Source organism: Callorhinus ursinus, unplaced genomic scaffold, assembly GCF_003265705.2.
Source record: "Callorhinus ursinus isolate GAN/ISIS: 27379988/994484 unplaced genomic scaffold, GSC_fseal_2.0 scaffold19, whole genome shotgun sequence".
NCBI lineage: Eukaryota > Metazoa > Chordata > Mammalia > Carnivora > Otariidae > Callorhinus > Callorhinus ursinus.
In genome coordinates, this window is record NW_027397081.1 from 426976 (window position 1) to 440095 (window position 13120).

Here is a 13120-nt window from a genome sequence, read left to right on the forward strand (position 1 = left end):
CTGGTAAGAAAAGGGGGAAATTAGAATGTATACTTATATTTGCATACAGAAACAGTGAAAGAATATACAAATGACCCCGGAGAACAAGACTTCCAAATGTGTATCATGTATATTTTTTAACTTCTGAATGTGAATATATTATCCATACAAAATATCAAATTAATATTTTAAGAAAATTCAATGCTGGACACCTGGGTGGCTCAGTCAGTTGGGCGTCTGCCTTCGGCTCAGGTCATGATCCTGGGATCCTGCGATCAAGTCCCGCATCGGGCTCCTGGCTCGGCGAGGGGTCTGGTTCTCCCTCTCCCTCTGCTGCTCCCCCGGCTCATGCTCTCTCTCTCTCTGACAAATAAATAAAATCTTGGAAAAAAAAAGAAAAGTCAATGCTGTGAATGAAGAGTAAGAACAAAGCTATGAAAGGCAGCTATCTATTTAATTGTCTATTAGTTTAGTTTATTCCCAAATCCTGAAGGTTAACTGAAGCCTCACCAGGTAAGCATGATAGTTGGCTCTCCCCATTCCTACAAAGAGGGGCAGCAGGATGGGGGTCTCAGGGAGGTCAGAAGACTGCTGGAGTAGAACTGGAAGGCTCCGAGGTCCCAGAGTAACTGAGGTCATTCTGCAGGAGCACCGGCTTCCGTGGTCAGTGGGGAATGAGAGGGAGGCACTAGGAGGTCCTTGGGCACCAGCAGCACCAAGCACTAATGGGCCGTGGTGAACCAATCTCAGGCATTTTTCTTTTCATTGAGGTGTAGCTGACATATGATATCCTGTTCGTTCAGGTGTACATCTTTGTGATTCGGCATTTTTGTATGTTACAAAATGATCCCCACAGTAAGTGTAGCTCCCTCTGTTACCACACAACGTGAGGACAGCGTTTCTAACTCTGCTCCCTGTGCTGTACATCCCATGCCATGATGTACATCCCATCCCCATGATGTACTTATTTTATGCCTGGAAGTGTGCACCTCTTTTTTTTTTTAAGATTTTATTTATTTGAGAGAGAGAGAGTGAGAGAGAGAGTGCACGAGAGGGGGTAGGGTCAGAGGAAGAAGCAGACTCCCCACTGAGCAGGGAGCCCGATGCGGGACTCGATGCGGGACTCGATCCCGGGACTCCAGGATCATGACCTGAGCCGAAGGCAGTCGCTTAACCAACTGAGCCACCCAGGCACCCCTGGAAGTCTGTACCTCTTAATCCCCCCACCTGCTTCACACTTCACCGGCCCCTCAATCTTTGCCCCTTCTGGTAACAGTTTGTTTCCTCTCTCTCTGAGTCTGTCTGTTTTGTTTTGTGTGTTCGTTTGTTTTGTTTTTTAGAGTCCACATATAAGTGACATCATATGGTATCTGTCCTCTGACTTATTTCACTTAGCATAATGCTCTCTAAGTCCATCACATTGTCTCAAATGGCAAGATTTCATTCTTTTTTTTTGAAGATTTATTTATTTATTTGACACACAGAGAGAGAGAGAGAGAGAGCACTAGCACAAGTAGGGGAAGCAGCAGAGGGAGAGGGAGAAGCAGGCTCCCCGCTGAGCAAGGAGCCCGATGTGGGACTCATTCCCAGGACCCTGGGACCATGACCTGAGTGGAAGGCAGATGCTTAACTGACTGAGCCACCCAGGCACCCCATGGATTTCATTCTTTTTTATGGCTGAGTAATATCCCACCATGTATATATACCAGGTCTTCTTTATCCATTAATCTGTCAGTGGACATAGGTTGCTTCCATTTCTTGGCTGTTGTAAATAATGCTGGGATAAACATATGGATGCATCTGTCTCTTCAATTTAACATTTTTGTTGAGCTGAGTTAGTGTTAAAGTTAGTGTCTAGGCCCTCTTTGGTAGATAACAGATGGTGGTTAACAAAAGCAAGTCTCAGACCATAACCTTGCATAACTAGACAAAGACCATTCACACAGCTTGTTCAGTAAGCTGAGTAAAGTCGCAGTGTTCTGTCCTTGCACGTGCTCTAACTACACCTTATATGAAAGGGTTACCGAGGCACTCACAGCCACATTCCAGAGACAAAACTGTGTGCCCTCTGGCTTTGGACATTTGGAAATGTTCCTGTATTAATGGTTGAACACAAGACTGAGCAGATGTCAAAACTCAGAGGTCATCTACAGGGTAAAGGACATAGACCTCCCCAGATTCTTATTCTGTGTTCATGTAAAGGTAGGGAGTGATTGACATATGTTTAGGAAAATTCACTTGTCTTGAATTACTTTAATTTCAACAAAGAAAGCCCATTTTTAACATTCATCAAGCTATTCAACAGGCTGTTATTTTCACTAATGAAAACCCTTGTTAGACGGTGAGTATACTAATTAGAAAACCAGTCAATATATAACACTTGATAGTATCTGCCTCAAAAGGATTGGTTCTTTACGACTAGAATATCTTGTCAGCCCTGTCATAACTGATGGTATATTAATGCCATCATCCCTTGATTAGGGAAATGGACTCTCCAGGGTTCAATGTGAACTAACCCATATATAATAATATACTGGCTTTGCTTCCGCATTTTAAAGTAAAACAGCACAATAGTGGAAAAGTCTGATAACAAAGGGGCTTTTTAAAGGAGAAGGAGATACAGTTTGGAGGTGTCAATGGAGAACATGAAAGGCGGCTACCCTACCTCCACGCCTTGAGTTGTCTGTGGTTTGTGATGGGAGGGAAATAGTGCCTCCATTTTAGCAGGCTGCAAGAGAACAGTATCCCTAGAAGACAGCTGTGTTTCATTTGGAGCAGGAAGGTGAGCAGAATACGGAGAGGTAGAAGTAGAGCCTGTTGAGTACAGAGTGCACAGTGGAAGGCTTCAGGGAAACGGGCACACATGGGAAGCAGGGTTGGTTAAAGGGTGTGCTGCGTACTATGTAGACAAATGTCCACAGAATCTATGACCCTAAACTGGGGCCCAGTTTCCTCCATTGCAAAAGGGAGATTCAAATAGCATCTGCCTCACAGGCCATAGTGAGAATTAAATTAGCTAATAGTTACAGTGTGCTTAAAAATAACATCTCTAACAGTAAGTGCTCAGTAAACAGTAGTTGGTGTTTTTTATACCTTCCCATTTTCTTCATAAGAATATTAATAAACTTTGGGGCACCTGGGTGGCTCAGTCAGTTGAGTGGCTGACTCTTGATTTCGGCTCAGGTCATGGTCTCAGGGCTGAGGGACTGAGCCCCACATTGGGGCTCCATGCTCAGTGGGCAACCTGCTTGAGATTCTCTCCCTCTCCTTCTGCCCCTGCCCCCGCTAGTGCGCTCTTGCTCTCTTTCTCTCTCTCTCAAATAAATAAATTTTTTTAAAAATCAGTAAATTTTGTCAGAAATTTATGGAATCCTGAGATCAAATATAGTGGGGTGCATGCCAGAATGAAGAGCCTAGACATTTCTCAAAGTTTCTTTCCAGATAAATATTCTTAAAATTGGCAAGTAACAGTTTCTCTGTGGGTAATTAGATGTTTAAATTTAAAATATTTACACTATTCTAAAAGATATTTTATTTTTACAAAAGTTTTAAAGTAGTATTTTATTATTGACCAATTATCTAAAAAGAGATAATTGAAAATGAAGTGATTCTGTACTATTTGATTTTTATTTATTATCCCTTTAGTTTTTAAAAAACCAGTTCCTCCGTTGGAAGAAGCCCTCAAGCAAATTCAGGAATCCAACTTAAAATCAGAAGTAAAGCTCCTCCCTTCCCACAGACCAACAATAAATTGGAGGTAAGTAATTTATTATTATAATGTATAATTATTAATATATAATAATTAAATAGGGTTTTTTGCTGAGTTTGTAGGCCTTTTCATCAGTTACTCCTCACCTTTACTGTAGCATTTACTATTTTATTCTCACAGATTAATTTGAGGTAGAGTAGAATAGAAATTGCTTCAAGAATAAGGCAAAATTCGAATTTATTGTCTTTGGTATTACAGTGCTGCCTGTGTTGAATAATTTTCCATGGAAACTATCACTAAAACCATTTAAAAATATTGATGTTCATTATTTATCCTTACTGAGAGGAAAAAACTGTGTTGTAGTGATATAAGTTTAGATAAAAGGAGTAATTTATGGTAGAAATGGGTTTTTTCCTCATGGAAAAAATCTTTCTTGGATCTCTTGAAAAAGCTAATGTCTCCTGGTCCCTCTCCAGGGTAGCTTAAGTGAATTATCTAGGAGCAGTAGAATGGCTCAACCAGAGTACCCTGTGACATCTTATATTTTCCATTTACTTATTATAAATGTTTATTGAAGCTACAACATGCATAGTACTAGATCAGGCATTGTAAAGGGGATGTGGACAAGTACAATACTGTAAAATACAATTCCTAGTGTATAATCTAGAAGAGAAGCAAAATAGTGCTTCAAAAAGTATAAATAGTACCAAATGAGTAATGATAATAATATATAATATTTATTTATATAAAGGCATTTACAATTCAGACATTAATTATGTTAATATTTTACCTGTACATAATGTTATTTACTAAAGTACTTCCATTTTTCGACTATGTATGGCCAGTATGTAGTTCCCTTGATCAGAGCTAAGAACAATGAAATTCATTTTCTCAGTCATCATTATAGTTCAGGAAAGACCTCATGGAATAGAAGATTCTTCAACAAAGCTTTGAAGAAGACAGGAATTGGTTATGAAACAGGTGGGCCCTGGGACTCCAGACAGAGGGCCAAGAGTGACGGAAGGAATGGTGTGTTCTAGGGTTAGGAGTGTGCACAGTAACAGTAGCTTGGCTAGACAGGAGATTGGAGAGTAGAGGCATCTGTACACTAAGGAATATAAACTTTATCTTGAGAGTTCAAGAGGAGTCAGTGAAGGATCTTAAGTAGATGGGTGGTAAGATCAGCTTTTCTTTTTTAATATATCATTCCAATCTACTGTGAACAAATGTGAATAATGGATTGAAAGAGGACAAAACAGGAGGCTATTTCAATACATGTAATTGAAATTATATGATTCAGAGCTCTAGAGAAAGATGCAGGCTTAAGGTCATTGAACAGCACGCAGTGGATGAGACACAGCCAAGGAGAATGTGTACTGTGATGACAGGCCTAGGACAGAGCACTGAAAACAGCCATGTTTAAGGAAGTAGAAGAAAGAAGCCTACAGATAGGGGCAGAAAGGTTGATACAGGACTAGGAGAGGGTTGTGCTATGGAAACTAAAGAAGGATAGAGGTTCTAGAAAAAAAAGCAGTTTATAGAGATCAAATGGCTTCTAGGGAATTAGTCACACAAGCTGTTGTCCTGGCCTGAAACAGGTGGCATATTTAAAAGGGGGTATGGGAGAGGGGCTAATGAAGGAACTGGAAGGCCAGCACAGGATGGGGGCCCCCAAGAACTAACGACCACAGAATCAGTATGACCCCCACAGGCCTGACCTGGAGACATGGGTAGCCATAGACAAGCATTGCCAGAAGACCCCGTGTCCTCGGCGGAGGAGCCCAGCACAGTGGAAGCTAGAAGACTAATGATCAAAAACGTCTTTTGAGAAAGAGAAGCAGTGAAGGTTTTTAATCAGGGACTGATTTTTTTAAGACTTTATTTGAGAGAGAGAGCAGGAGAGGGGTGTGGGGGAGGGGCAGAGGAAGAGGGAGAAGCAGACTCCCCTCTGAGCAGGGAGCCCGATGTGGGGCTCGATCCCAGGACCCTGGGATCATGACCTGAGCCAAAGGCAGACGCTTAACCGACTGAGCCACCCAGGCGCCCCCATCAGAGACTGATAAAATCCTCTTTGTCATTTTAGAAAGATAATTGGTGTGAATGTTGGAGAATGAAAAGGTTGGAAAGAAAGTGAAGGCAAGGGAACAAGAGAAGATTAATGGGATGATCCAAAGGATAGATCATTACTGTTTAAACTGGAATAGTACTGTTTTGTACAGTGAGGAAATGATAGGTCTGTGAAGGAATAGAAATATTTTGAGTGGTGAGAAGGAAAGATGCAAACACCTTTTCACAGCACAGAGAACTGATGTAAGAGAGAGGATTTAAGAATGTTGGCCAGATAAAAGTATGAAATGTGGAGCATGGAGTGATTAATGGCGGGAAAATCAGGAGGTATCCAGCCATGAACTTAAAAAGACTTACGGTTAAAAGGATGGTAGTAGTGAAATCGACAAGAAAGATAGAAGGAAAAGACATTTCATAGAAATAGACTATGGAAATTAGATTATGAATTTGGTGTATGATGGGATAAAGAAAACGAAAAAAAGCAAAAAAGATCAAAAGAAGCTGAAATTTTGAGTCTTGATAATTGAGGGAACTTGTTGACTTTAAAAATAAAAAGAAACAATGAAGCAGTATAAGTTTGGCAAGATATTGCTAAATTTCATTGCAGGCATCTGAACTGAGGGGATAAATATCCAAGTAGAAATGTATAAAAACATTTGGACCTAAAATGAAATGAGAGATCCAGGCTATAGAATACACTTGAAAGTCATGGTTGTATATGTTGTTGCTTCATTTTTATATGTAGTTCTGTCTCCCCAAGCAGAACGGGATATTCTAGGGATCAGTGGCTAGACGGTACACGCACAGGTATTCCCTGTAGTTCCTGGCTCAGTGCTGCGCATGTTGGAGGCGTTCAGTAAATACTACAAGTGGAGGAACATCCCTGACGTACGTGGGCACTCCTCCGAGAGTATGAACCTGACCTGAAGTCAGTAGATGAGGAGACTGGTCAGAGGGCATTCCAGCCAGGGGAGCAGGTAGCGTGGGAAAGGGCGTGCTGTGTTGAGGGCGCTGAACGAAGCTCAGTCCCGCTAGCGTGCACCGTGAGAAGGGGACTTGTGAGCAGAGAGGTTGCTTGGAAAGGAAGCCATGAGTTAACTCAGAAGAGCCCCGTTAAGGAGTTTGTCCTACAGATAATGACTGAAGCAAGCATTCAACATTTATACTTTAGAAGTACTGCGAGAACGAGAAGGAGTAGGGTACCGCTAAAGGTGGGAAATAGCTAAGGTGATACTTCAGTCAATAAAAATGAAGACTTCTTGAGAGTCGTTTAGGAGGGGAATCAACAGGATTTGGTGACTTTAAGAACTGGAAGTTGTTCAGGAGGAGTGAAGCATGACTGGAGATCAGGATTGGTCAGTTAACAGGTAGTGAAACCATAAGAACTATTAGGGAAGAAGAGGTGTGAAGGAGGGAGTGCCTGGCAAAAGGATCGTAAGTGGTAAGTCTGAGGCACTTAGGGGATATTTCCGAGCCAATTTCTCATGGTAAGAGCTCTCAGCCACAGATCTAGATATAATTGCCAATGAATGGATGAAGTTAAAGACATGGTTCATGAGTTCACCTAAACAGTGAAACTCCCAGTTGGGCTTCAGTTAGAGGACAGAAAACATTTCACTGCAACAGGCAAGCAGGAGGGATCCTCCTGGCAGATCACAAAGCAGTCGTCCCCGCACATGACAGCTCAGCTACAAGGAAACAAGATCACAGGGTGGGTGGGTGCCTCCCTGGCTAGAAACCCCATGTTCCAAACAGGAACCAGTATTCCTGGCAATGGCTCCATATGGATCACACCTAGGTCCATGAGAGAGACACGTCCAGTAATAAGAATTTCCACACTCGGGGAAAACCACAGCTGTAGCTTCGTGCCAGCTATCTGGGGTTGATTCAGTCCCCTAGATTACACAGAGCATGGTTAGATAAGCAAAAAAGAGCGTCACATAACTCTCAAAAATTCCAGCATAATAAAAAAAGTGAATTCTTTAGCTCAAGAGTACACCTTGTAAAAACTCACCAAAGTGTATAGTTGTTTTGCTAATTTAGATGAAAGTGCAAAACTTTACTGGATTTCAATACATTAGCACTTTTTTTAAGTTTTCATTTCTTTATTTGAGAGAGAGAGAGTGAGCAGTGGGGAGGGGCAGAGAGAGAGAGAGAGAGAGAGAAGCAGACTCCCGCCTGAGCAGGAAGTCTGATGCAGGACTTGATCTCAGGACTCTGAGATCATGACCTGAGCCAAAGGCAGTTGCTTAACCAACTGAGGCACCCAGGCGACCCAATACATTTGCTTTTACACCACAACTTTACAAATTAAAACTGGAATTCTGTCAGTATCTTTTTAACAGAATTACCTGGAGTAAGGAGATAAAATAATAATTATATCTCTTTTGACCTGTTGGAAAGGTTTTTTGTTTTTTTTTTAGTTTTTAGTTTTACAAGTATATTTAACAGCAAGAGTTAAATATAATTTTATATTTATAAAGCAAGAGTCCATTTCAATGTTTAGCTACTCTCTGGATTTTGAAAGCAAAGTACCAAGTCTTAATAAGATAGTGCCCACATAGATGAGCTTCCCCTGAGGGCGTGGAGACCAACAGATTGAGTGCATCTTGATGATGCTTGAGATTTGTCTTGCAATGTTAGGTTAAGCAAATCACATTAATTTTCTTTGGAACTTAGTCTCCCAGCACTTATTGTGATTACAAAGTATTTACCAGATATTTAACGAGGAGCTTTGTTTGTGAAAAAATACCATCTAACTCAAAAACACTATTGATGTGGAACACCAGATTACACTGTGTAGCAGTCAGTTCCTTAGGATTTTTTTTTTAATTGTGGGTTATTTTCTGATTCTCATTTTTGGGGTTCTTAAATCTTAGCAAGCATCACCAATAATAAATACCAAGAGTCCATTTTACCTTTTTTTTTTTAAAGTTGCAGCAATTGTCTGTTATGATAAAATAATCATTAGGGGTGGAGCTCTGAGTGCTCAGAAGGGAATCCGTACCAGTTGTTAGTCTGCTTTGTCTTATTTAGGAGCCACCACATTTTTTCCCCACTGTTAATAACCAAGATAATTAAGTTAGAAGGTGGCCATTTTGTTATGCTTATGAGACTACAGTTCTCAATTTTGGGTTAGAGGTTTGGCTTCTATAAAAATGTTGTTTTAAAATACATTTTGAATTATAAGAACAAAAGAAATTTTTTGTACTTTTGTTTCATTTAATTGGAATAATTTTCAAGTTTCTGCAAATAGGGTAATTGTAAATTTAAAGCATTAAGCTTTATTGGTGAATAATGTATATATTCCCATTCCAAGAAATATAAGTGAATGACATTGAAATAGTCTTTAAAGTTTACTATAAAAAAGAAATTCCAGCATATAAAGGACAAGCGAAGAAAGGAGCTCAAGAAAGAACTGGAGAAGGAACAACTGGAGAAGTAGGAAAATAACCAGGAAAGCACAATGACATGCAAACCAAGGGAATTAAAGTCAGAAAGACAGAGGTCCAGAACTGTCTGTTTTTAGTAAATTGCGAGCAAAAGCAGTACCTCAGAGCCGCGGGAGGAGGCCGGACAGCAGTGGCCGAGGAAGTCTCGGGGGTGAAGGCGGTATAAGTTTAGAGTACTCCATGGAAGGGAAGATGATAGACATTTAGAGGGAATTTAGAGTAATAAAAATTCCAAATCATTTAGTATAAAAGTAATGTGCATTTTTGTATACAGGTTTTCCTTACTCACAGGTTTCTCTTTCTGCGTATCAATTATTATCCTATGTGTTATCAGATATTTTCAATAAAAAAGCTCTTTATTGCTAGGAATGAAAGTATAGGCTATTTTTCACTCAACACTGTACATTTCCTTAAAGTCTTAGAAGAGATGAAGTGTCAGAACAACTTTGACTTCCTGTAGCACACAAACATAGAGTTAGCATTATCCAAATCTGTGCTAGGACCACTACGTAACATACGTCATTCTGTTTTATGAGAGATGATCTCCATTTTAAATTAGAGTACATAGTTTTCATTGATTATTGTAATGCACTATTTTGACTATGACTATCTACACCTATCTGTATGTATACACACACACATAAATGTTATATATTTGGAAAACAACAAATGTATAGAATTTACAAAGAGAACACTATGGCTTACTTATAAAATGTTGAATTTCTCCCTACAGATAACTAACAGTATTAAATAATGTGTATGAAAATGCTTTGTAAATTATAAAATGCTATACAAATATGAAATATTGGAATATTAAGGATCAGGTGTTAATAGAAATACGTGTACTATTTATTTAAAATATGATTAAGCTACAATATTGATAAGCTATCATCGCATTAAAAATCCATTATATGTGGCATATAAACCTAAAATGTGTTAAGGAATAAAGTAATGGCAGGAAACAGGCAGCATCCAAAGTCGTTGATTCTATCAGTACTCGTAAACAATTGTTCCAATGTGGAAAATATTAGGGGCAGATAAAAAATAATTTAAGATGTTGGTAATGTGATCATCTAAAGGCAAAAAATTGTATGAAAACCTAGAGGGCATTCAATGCTAAAGGCTCAAGACAATCAGAGAATATATCCATATGAAAATAGAAGCTGCCTCAGGAAATAATGAGATATAAGAATATTAATAAGGGACTAACATTAAAAATACAAGTAATCAGCCTTCCATCACAACCAGATACTTATCACAAATATAATATACTTCACCCTTCTGATAGATGTAAGGTAAAAGAAGCTATATTTTCCCCATAGTAAATTTTTATACTTTAAAATGATATTATCAGATATCTATCTCCAATATCCATGTATTTGTGGTAACACAGTTGATCCTGAACCACATGCAACCCTGAGAAATCTGGCCAGAGCTGAGCAGTGATCTGTTTGACCTCTATTTTCCCTTTGTACCAGTAATTTAAACCAGATTTTCTAGCCCATATTTATTATCTCTATGACTACCAGACTTCTAAGAGGTGAAAATACTCTTGAGAGGAATCAGAAAAGGGGAACGTGAATAAGCTACATACATTTCTCAGCACATGTGAGCGGACACTGGTTGATCAGAAGAACACATGCATGGACCCTCAGGACAAAAATATACTATGAATCAAAAGCCTAGAGGCAGCCTAATAAGCGTCAACAAGAAGAACATCTTAATAAGGCTGTCTCTCTACCTGCCTGTCCAAATGCTTTTCCACCTGTGCAGATCCATTCCTGCCTGTCCAGCTGTCTGCACACCTTATCCCTACTTAACCGATGAGCTGTCTCCTCCACGGGCCCTATTGCGATCCCACCATTCCCAGATTCTTCCCGGCTATCCAACTGTTTCTGCCCCCCACCAGCCCCAAACCCTGCCTGTCCGTCCACCTGTCCCTGCTGCTCTTCCAAAGACCTCTTTACCAGCCCCGTTACTGTCCTACCCAGTCCAGTATCTTCCTCACCCTCCAGCCCCAGTTACCCCCAGCTTCTCCAGCAGTTTCCCGCATCTCCCAGGCCCAGTTCCTTCTGGCCCACCTGACCGTCTACCCCACCCACCCCGAAGTTCCACAATCGTGCCTCCTCCTGACTCACAGAGCAAGTTATTTTACAAAACTTTCAGACCCAAACATTTCCCTCCACAGAGTTGTACTGCAGCCACCCTAATGCCTGCGCTCATTCATCGTTCCCTTCCAGCTCGACTGGTTGTTTCCCCAGCCCCTTGGGAAGCCGTCCGCATTTTGAAGCCTTCCTGTTTACCCAGTCACCCCCCTCATCAACCAGTCCCCACTCTTTCTGGTGTCAGCCTGTTCCCTGAACACCCTGCTACCTCGGATTCTTTCTGGTCAGTGCAGCAGTCTGTGCCACAAAGCACCACATTGTCCGATCTGCCCCAGGCCCCTGTGGACCCACCCCCTGCCTCAGCTGGCTCCCACCCACCTCCCTGTCGCTCCCCGCGCTCTTCTTGGTCTTCCGCGCCCTCTTCCCCCCCTGGGCGGGCCTCTTCCCCCCCCCGCCCCCCCGTCCTGACCCCGTTCTCCTGCCCCTCTCTTTTCCTCTGCTCTGCCTCCAGCTCCCTCTCCAGCCCATCCTGCGTCTCCCTCCCCTCCCACTTCCCCATCTTCTTTTACTTCTGTTCATCCCCTCAATCCTCCTCACGGGGGAAGAAAGTAGAGAAGAGAAGAGAAGCAAGTGGAGTAGAGAAGAAAGAAAAGTTGAGAGACGTCAACTTTAAAGGTAAATAAATTGGGTTTATTAGATATTTTGTTTGGGCAGGGTGACCGAAGGGGAAGGAATCTGTGAGAGTAGGAAAGCCTAAAAGGCAGAGAGAGAAACATACTCTCAGCATTCAGGAACTTGCGCGAAATACCTTCTTGCTCTCTGTGACCGTAGACTCTGTGGTCACACACAAAAGGATGGGCTGGAATCTAGTAACCGTTGACCTTGACTATTCCAGTTCGTCCAAACAAAGATATATATGTGTATTGGAGATAGGTATATGTTACATGTGGCCATGTATCCTCATTAAAATAGGAGCAATCGAAGTGAGTTGGGACTAAATGCTCTTGGGAATCACACTGCTGGGTGTATACAGCAGCAGTCCGCTCTTTGATATGCTTCCTTCCCACCCCCCAGAACAGTGCTCCTCGCTCTTTGCTTCTCACTCTGTACATGTGCTGAAATAGAACTAGCTAGACGTTTCCAGAAGATGCAGAATTCTAATAGAAAATGGCGTCACCCACTGATAACCTGTGGGTGGCACTTTAGCACACTACAGGCAGACCCTGCACTAAAGATACCCCTTGTGTGGCCTGAAAACCATGCTGGTATTTGTGATACAACTGAAAACATTGTGTATATTCTCCACCGTCAAGGAAGAGCCAGGCTTCCAAACCTAGTTAAGTAGGATGGAGATTCCTGCCTGTCCCAACAGGCAGTTTTCATATTTTCTATCTGCTTGACTCTTCAACCAGCTTCATTTGGGTTACGGGAATACCTACCAGCTATAACATCATCTCAGAACTAAGGGTAGCGCAGCACATTTTTATCCAGATGGGAATGCTCTTACAGAACTAAGGAATGACTCTACGTATCTACAGGAATTCCTTCTACATCTGTCCCAAACAATAGAGAAATAGGACTTAAGAACCAAAGCCATGAATAATTGGGCATTCCTACATGAAGGTGGAGTGCTTTATTGGCACTATAATCCCACAACCATTTTTATTCTACTATTGACTGCCTTAAATTCCCATTCTAATATCCTTAAATGTGATTATCTGAACACGCACCCACACACACACCCATACAACATAAATGTGTCATTTGTATAGATAGACTGAGGTTACCTTTATTTAAATGTACTAAAT

General features: G+C 41.2%; 1 protein-coding gene across 4 annotated transcripts in view; it reads left to right on the forward strand.

Moving 5' to 3' along the window:
• Nucleotides 1–13120, forward strand: part of CEP126 (centrosomal protein 126) — a 92067-nt gene that overhangs the window by 44264 nt on the left and 34683 nt on the right. For 3 of the 4 annotated variants that reach the window (XR_012381454.1, XR_012381455.1, XM_025894062.2), the window contains exon 4: nucleotides 3625–3736. Coding sequence is in view for 1 of the 4 variants with exons in the window: in XM_025894062.2 (XP_025749847.2) it covers nucleotides 3625–3736 (112 nt within the window). In the remaining 3 variants the exon portion in view is untranslated. Of the gene's footprint in view, nucleotides 1–3624; nucleotides 3737–11917; nucleotides 11988–13120 lie in introns of those variants that run through there. The other variant, XM_025894060.2, reaches the window with a different exon arrangement.